The 7,931-nt window shown below is 46.2% G+C and overlaps 1 protein-coding gene across 1 annotated transcript; it reads left to right on the forward strand.

The window, feature by feature from the left end:
- Positions 1–4,488: 4,488 nt before the first annotated feature.
- Positions 4,489–7,425, forward strand: SAT1 (spermidine/spermine N1-acetyltransferase 1). The gene is made up of 6 exons (XM_038168757.2): positions 4,489–4,787; positions 5,045–5,096; positions 5,183–5,266; positions 6,418–6,519; positions 6,602–6,642; positions 6,935–7,425. Exons 1-6 carry the CDS (start codon positions 4,722–4,724, stop codon positions 7,103–7,105), a joined length of 516 nt encoding a protein of 171 aa, XP_038024685.1. The 5' UTR covers positions 4,489–4,721; the 3' UTR covers positions 7,106–7,425.
- Positions 7,426–7,931: the final 506 nt, after the last annotated feature.

The raw sequence follows: 7,931 nt of genomic DNA on the forward strand, positions 1-7,931 counted from the left end.
GTGGCTGAATCCCAAATTCATCACCTCACACTATGACAGTGAGCATCCCAATGTGCCGGCTTACAGGAATAAACTAATGACCTAAAACATGTCCTCATAGCAGCAGCCCAAAGCAGTCATCCTTTCTTCTCCAGTACATGGACATCCATGTCATTTTCATCACAGAATCACAGAATCACCTAGGTCAGAAGAGACCTCCCAGATCACTGAGTCCAACCTCTGACCTAACGCTAACAGTCCTCCACTAAACCATATCCCTAAGCTCTACATCTAAACGTCCTTTAAAGACCTCCAGGGATGGTGACTCCACCACTTCCTCGGGCAGCCCATTCCAATGCCGTTTCGATAAAGAAGTTCTTCCTAACATCCAACCTAAAACACCTCTGGCACAGCTTTAGCCCATTCCCTCTCATCCTGTTAGTACATATTTCTTACAAGTTTGCATTTCTCCCAAATTCAGAGCAGTGCTACTGCAATATTTCTTTACTTTCCTGACAGGAAATAGTATTCTTTTCCTACGTATGGCCTAGTTTAGATAAACCCTTACTGTAAGTTGCTTGAAAAATAAGAAACTCTGAACTGGAAGCAATTGTGAACTCATCAATTCAAGTTCTCAGTATTAGGGGGAAAAATCGCTGAAAATGCAAAGTGAATCCCGAATGCTGTCCAGAGACTTGTCGGGAAAAGTAACAGGTCAACAGTGAATACTAACTGAACATGCATTCTCTGTATTTTGCTCCAGAGATTTGACAAAGAGATACAAGTTGGATTGAAATGCTTGAGAACAATTAATACTGTAATCAAAAAACGATTCGCTCACTGCATTTTAGTGTGGAATAAGCAGATCTTATCCTTCTCTCTTTTATTTGTTATAAACAGTAAACCTTAGAGGCATGAGAGAGGCATTCATATAGGAATTTGAGGAATCTTTCCAGCGAAGGAGGAAATCAAAAATTAAAATAACAGAAGTAAAGAAGAGTTTGATTAGTGGAACACTGAAGAAAGCAAACTGGTGCCCACTACAAGCCTTTCTCTCTGGTCTCCAAGATAAGAGGAAATTCAGATATTTAGATGCAAGTAAAAAATATGCTATCTGTATGAGTGTCCAGCAGAGGTTCCCCAACTCTGATAAACTGTCAAGTCGCGTCACCATGACAGGGTCCTGCGGAACCAGCAGGGCTGTTTCCTGTAGCCTGAGACTAAACAGGACTTCCATCTGCTGAGGATGTGGGGGAAACGTGCCTCAGTAACATACATAGCATTCTGAATGCTTTTATTAATACCAGTTCCTGCTGCATGCTTGAAAAGAAATTACTGCTTGCTTTCTTCTGTTTTGCGTTTCAGAATCACAGAATCATCTAGGTTGGAAGAGACCTCCCAGATCACCCAGTCCAACCTCTGACCTAACACTAACCAGTCCTCCACTAAACCATATCACTGAGCACTACATCTAAATGTCTTTTAAAGACCTCCAGGGATGGTGACTCAACCGCTTCCCTGGGCAGCCCATTCCAATGCCTAACAACCCTTTTGGTGAAGAAGTTCTTCCTGACACCCAACCTAAACCTCCCCTGGCACAACTTTACAAAATCACTGTAAAGAAAATGTACAGAAAATTACATCTTCTGTCTCCTCACTTACAAGTAAACTTAAGAGAGAAGATAAAATGAGAATGAGGGGATAAATGTGTAGGATCTTTTCAGATAATTGTAACCATTTTACCCCTCAAGCACCAAAGTATCGTCTCTTTTGGTGAAACCACCGATAGACAGCCAGCAGTCTCTGTGTGCAAGAAGCTGCTGGTTGCTACCAGAAGAAAGAACTCAACATTGTTTTACGTTAATGGCATTTGCTAACCACTTTACAGCACACATATTTACATATTTTTTCCACATATCATTTGAAAAAGCTTGATCCTTTTCAGGAATCTTACGCTACTTATTCCTGTCCAAAGTGCAGATAAAATAGGCTGACCGCTCAAGGACAGAATATGAGCCCTGTGGAAGTCGTCAGGAATTTCAGTATTGACTTCAGCTACATCAAGATGTTACGAAACCTTCTCAAAGGTGAACGAACCTGAGGCAAATCCTAGAAGCTGCCTCTAAAGTACAAGGCCCAGAAGTCTGATTTATTCACAAAACTGAATTATTTCAGAAGCTCTTGGTAAAATATGCTTGCCATTACACTGAAAAAAAAAAAAAAAAAACAAAAAAAAAAAACACTACAGTAATATTTATCTAAAAAAATGCAGCTTAGACTCTGAAATCTAGGTATCTTAGTCGTGTGTTTTATCATCTTTCTTTTTTGTGTCTTTTTTTTTTTTTTTTTTTTTTTTTCTGTATTTCCTATTGGTTCACAAAACTATTTTGACACTTTAGGAGTTTTTTAAATATTTTCTGCTTCTGCCTTATGATTTCGAGAGATAACTCCAGTGAACTGGGGTAACAGCATCAGCATATTTCTAAGCTAGTTAAAGCAGGACTCTCAAAAACAGTCAAGCTGGAAAGTATTTAAGTTTTTTTTTTTTTTTCTGAAACTTCAGTTTCTAATATCACATGACTTTTCTGACTTGAAATTGAAAGAAACCAGGCACTTTCTGCTCTTACACAACAGTAAGCTTTCTGATAGTACGCCTTCCTCATTTAAAATGGAAATGGGTTAAGACAACACAAGCACTGCCTGACAAAGATGGTATCCCCTATTTCTGGTCCCGGAGTGATTATTTCTAGGACGTGGAAAGATGTATGCTCATGGAATCCCTTGTAGTTAGGCTAGGTCTATATTTTGGTAGTTTGTTCAGTCTCCCTACCAGAAGCTCAGTCCCAAAGGATTTCCATATCCCTTACTGTACCGATCTTCTACTAGCCATTGGCCTTAACGTCTTGTTTTGGAAATGCTGCTGTTCTGTGGGCATCTCAATTTTTGCTCCAGCAGAGGGTAAACTGTGTTTAGGGCGTTTGCATAAATTCAAAATTTCTCTTCCAGGACTCTAAGCTTGTCCCACTACATGCCACAGGATTTTCTTCACTCACGGTGGCCACCAGAATACGTACTTCTCCATGCAAATCTTTTGCAGTATCACGTTGCATACCGGCCCCTATGTCTAAATGAAAGGTGAACCTCCTACGTCATTGTACACATACTGAAAAATAGGGTGTGAGTGTTGTGAGTAAGTTTAGGAATCCAGGTTTTAAGGACTGTTACTCTGCCTGACTTAATGTCTTCCCATACCTGAAATTGCTCTTAAAACAAGTCAGATTAAGCTAAATAAGGAGTGGACATGGTAGTTGCAAAGGTTATAGAAGAGGGTGTAAAGAAAACCATGTGTGTTCTGAATAATTACTTCTATCCAGGCGGCCTCGTAGTGGGCCTATAGACAGGCACATCACTGCGGTCAGGATCCAGGTCCCGCTCTGCAGTATGCATTTCTGTTAGCTCTGGGTTGTGTTCAGGGGAAGAAGAACCAGGCTGGGGATAATTCCTCCTTCCTTTCGGAGTCCAAAGCTGCCTTGGGGAGCTCTACTTATTCAGGCTGAATTTCTTCAACACGTTTTTGTCCTCCAGGATGTTCACACCTCCTGGACGGAGTCTCAGCCTTCCTTAGAGCAAACTCCTGGCAGATTTCCACCTGTTGCTTCCTGCTGTGTGCTGCTCCTCCCTCCCCGGTAAGGTTCGTCAGCCCAGTCACTTACGGTTCTTGTAAATGCTTTTTTTTATTTATTTTTTTTTCCTGTCAGGCAGGAATATGTGCCCAAGGCAAAACTTCAGTTTGTTTTGAACTTTTTTTTTTCCCTATATAAACAGCTATTTGCAAATCCTACTCTGTCCTAGGAAACAAGCACGACTAATAATGTAAATTACCAGGTTGCATTCAAACATAGCTAGGAAAAAAAATAAATAAATAAAGACTGGGGGCTGCAACAGATAGAAGGATTCCAGCCCCCCCCCCCCCATCCTGTCTGTGAGCAGCTGGACTCAATATTGTGCCAGCCCCCTGACAGCCGACACGGCTCCACCTCTCCTCCAGGGGGGCGCCTTTGTGTTCAGCTTTATTTATTCTTATTTAAGGGGTCTGCGTTTGGTCTTTCTGCCAGGGAGCGCGGGCAAGCCGGGCGGCTCTGTGTGCCTGTGGTGAGCGGAGGGCTGTGCCGGGGGAAATTCGTGGGGTACAATTTATGTGATGCTGCTTGGTCACGTTGTGGCCACCCAGTTCTGGTTGTCACTCAGCTCCCTGGCCCCACAGGCCCCGGCCCCGGCCCCACAGCCCCGGCCCCACAGCCCCGGCCCTCAGCGCCCCGCCGGGGGGCGCCATTACGGGCGGGGGGGGGGAGGGCGGGGGGGCTGCTGTCACGCGACACCCGCACCAGCTGTTGCTGGCAGGGCGAGGCAGGATTCCGCGGAGCGGCGCCGCCATTGGCTGAGGGCGAGCAGAGCGGGCGCTCCCATTGGCTAGTGCGCGGGGGGGGCGGAGCGCGGGCGTCTATAAATAGGGCTGCGGAGGGGCCGGCTGCCCAGTTGGGGTCGGAGCGCCGCCGCGGGAGCAGCGAGAGGAGGAGGGGGAGAGCCGCCTGCACGCCGAGCGCCGCCGGGACATGCTCGCAGCCTGACTGACCGCAGGTGGCCGCCGCGCCCGGGACACGAATGAAGAAGCAGCTGCTCCTCCTGTTCACGCACCGGGGACTCGTCAGCCGAGGGGGCCGCAGGGGGAAGCGCCGTCGAAAATGGCTTCGTTCAGTATCCGCGCCGCGCGGCCCGAGGACTGCCCCGACCTGCTGCGACTGATCAAGGTGCGGCCGTTGGGGGGCCGTTGGAGGCCGTTGGTGCCTCAGGAGGGGGCGGCCGGGCTGGGAAGGGGGCGTTGTGGGGGTTTTTGGGGGCGTTGTGGGGGTTTTTGGGGGTGTGTGTGGGGTAGGGGGGAGGTGTTTTCGGCCGCTGCCTGGTCGCAAACAAGGCGTTGCGCAAGGCCGGGCGGCGGGGGGGGGGGGGAAGGAGGGGACGGGTGAGGGCCCAGGGGAAGGGCTGCTGACATGTCGCTGCCTTCCAGGAATTAGCCAAGTACGAGGACATGGAGGATCAAGTGGTGCTAACTGAGAAAGGTGGGTGTGAGGCTTTGCCTCGCCTGGGAGGGGGACCCGGTGGCCGTGCCTCGAGGCTTAGGGGCTGCTTTGTTCTGCTTTTTCAGAGCTACTTGAGGATGGCTTCGGTGAGCACCCTTTCTACCACTGTCTGGTTGCTGAGTTGCCGAAAGAGCAGTGGTCATCCGAAGGTGAGGCTTCCTGCTGCTTATTTTTAGATGCTAAACACACCAAAGATGTCTTGTACTTAATGCTATGCATGATATATGAGGTTTCAGCAATGAGTTGGGGTAGGAGGAGCAGGCTAACTGTTAAATGCAGTAACATATAGTGATACTCATCTGGAGTAGTTGCTAATCCTGGAGATGTGGGAAGATCAGGTGTAAACAATGTACTTAATTCCAGTTAATTAAATGGCTTTTCTTGTTTGACCCTAACTTAACTTAATGTAATCCTGTTGAATCACATTTTTTCTTTAATTTGTCCCCAATCTTCAGGTTACAGTCTCTAGCTTCGCCATGTACATGGCCCTTCTGTGTACATGGATGGGCGGGGAGGTAACTAAAAGATCCGTTACACAATAAAGTAGATGATCATAACATGAGGTAAGGTCTACAGGGACAAGTGCTATTCCCAAACCTTTACCAAAGACACAATAGATCAGAAACTTGTTTGCACGCTTCTCTTACAGTATGTGCAGAGTGTTACAGCAGATGTGGTTGTAGTTCTCAGGGTTTAGCTTTGAGTGTACTACAGTTGGAAGAGTTGGTTTCTCTTCCCTCCTGAGTCATGGAATTTTACTTGAAGCTGTAGCTTTACTTAGCGTGACCTGTTGGTGCTGAAGATACGAGTGTGATAGCATCAGTGCGAGTTGCAGTGCTAGAAATGCTGCTGTAACAGTTGTTTGTGAGCATGCCTTCTCAGTATTCACTGAAGAATACACCTTGAAGTTTTATTTAGAGTTCAGTAGACTGTTTTGTTTGTCAAGAAAGCATAGTTGAGCAGTTTTCTAGGTTCTGAACTGCTCTGTAATGTTTTTATTTGCATTCCAGAATGTAAATACTGATAAATCAGTAGGGTATGTATTTGTAGAGAAGGGCTTGTGTTTGGTGCTTAATGTAATGTTGCTCTTGAGCATTTCAGGGTGCGAAGAGGGCAGTCTTCATTCTGTTAGGCTGATAAGTTTGTATTTGTATTTTCAGTTGTGCTTAATTCTTATTCTAACCTAATAGCAAATGGCTGCATGTCACAGCATCTGTGTATTTAAACATGCATGTAAGACTTGAAAATGGTGTTTTACCTTTTTAATTCAGACTGGCTAAAGCTGCACATTTTGTTTCAGAACACAGCATCGTGGGCTTTGCCATGTATTACTTCACCTACGATCCATGGATTGGGAAACTGCTGTATCTTGAAGATTTTTATGTGATGGCTGAGTACAGAGGTATGTGTTCCGGAATCAGACAGGTTGCTTCCCATGGGGCTTCTTTAATTTTAAAACTTAACTGTTGCTTTTGTTCTTTTAGGACTTGGCATTGGGTCAGAAATTCTGAAGAATTTGAGTCAGGTATGTGGAAGTGATAAGCCTAAAGGAGCAGAATGGTGGATGCAGGATAGTGGTGGTGCTGTGCTTCTGTTAACTGCATGCCAGCTCTCCTTGAGTGCTGAGAACTCATTAACCTGTCTGAGTTCAAGGAGGTTGACAGGGCAGCAGGCGGCTTTACACATTGTCTGGGCTGTTAAACAGTGACAAGTGCTGAGCTGGGAGGTAGAGTGAACTCGATGACTCGCAGTGATAGCAGTTGGCTCTTAGCAGGCTTACCTGGGGCTGCTGTTGAAAGGTGTTGTTGTACTCGCAGGTAGCTGTCAAGTGCCGCTGCAGCAGCATGCACTTCCTGGTGGCGGAGTGGAACGAGCCGTCCATCAGGTTCTACAAGAGGAGGGGGGCATCGGATCTGTCCACGGAAGAGGGGTGGAGACTCTTCAAAATCGACAAGGAGTACCTCCTGAAGATGGCAACGGAAGAGTGAAGCGATTCCAGTGGCTGAGTTCTGCCTATATGTGCTCTGAATAAACTTCTTGCTTCGTGTTAGTAGTGGAATAAAGTAGTGTGGTTGCTAATGCCAATGCTATGCAAGCGTGGTCATGGAGTAAGTGGTACTGTGAGCTGGAGTTGAGGCATCTGTGAAGTTGAGTGTGCTCATATGCATCCTTTACCAGTGTGGGCTTGTAATCTTTGAAATGTATGTAAAACTTCATTCTTGTAAGTCATTCAAATGTGTACAATGTACACACTGGTAGGGTTTGTTTTAATTATTTTCTTTTATAAGAATAAATAGTTTTCACTTCACGGTGGTGGTTTTGGCTTTAATTCTCACATGCAACCTATGTACCTTCAGTCACCCAAACAGACCTTCACAAGTGGGGCACTATTTATCACAGTTCCCAAGAGATGAGGTGGCCTTGTGTGCCTGCGGGACCTGGTGGTGATGAAGTGCTTCCAGAAGCACTTTGAAGTCCTCCCCACACATGACTCTGGACCAGAATGCTGGCACTTGAGGGGCTGTGTGGCTGGCAGCAGAGGTGAGGTGCCTCCAGGTAGTGCAGTGCTAAACAGGGGAAAGCTCACACTCTGCATTCAGCCTCTGTGAAAGTGAAATTGGTGCCTCTCATCGACCTTCTAATCCCTTCCAAAGCACACACATCACCTGGGCTTCACACTGCTGCCTCTGCCTTTCTCTTGGGTTGGTGGTGAAAGCGGATGTGTGCTGGTTTCACATTGCTCTCCTCTTGCCCTATAGGAACCCCCAAATGAGAGGCTGCTTCTCACTTCAAAGAAAGGAAGTGCCTCGTAAC

Source organism: Anas platyrhynchos, chromosome 1 (genome assembly GCF_047663525.1).
Source record: "Anas platyrhynchos isolate ZD024472 breed Pekin duck chromosome 1, IASCAAS_PekinDuck_T2T, whole genome shotgun sequence".
In the NCBI taxonomy this organism is placed as follows: Eukaryota; Metazoa; Chordata; class Aves; order Anseriformes; family Anatidae; genus Anas; species Anas platyrhynchos.

Excerpts from the sequence above, each read along its gene's own strand:
- SAT1 (XM_038168757.2), top strand. The coding sequence starts at position 4,722 with ATGGCTTCGTTCAGTATCCGCGCCGCGCGGCCCGAGGACTGCCCCGAC. Across the intron at positions 4,788-5,044 it reads ACCTGCTGCGACTGATCAAG|GAATTAGCCAAGTACGAGGA; the intron begins GTGCGGCCGTTG and ends GCTGCCTTCCAG. Across the intron at positions 6,520-6,601 it reads TGTGATGGCTGAGTACAGAG|GACTTGGCATTGGGTCAGAA; the intron begins GTATGTGTTCCG and ends TTGTTCTTTTAG.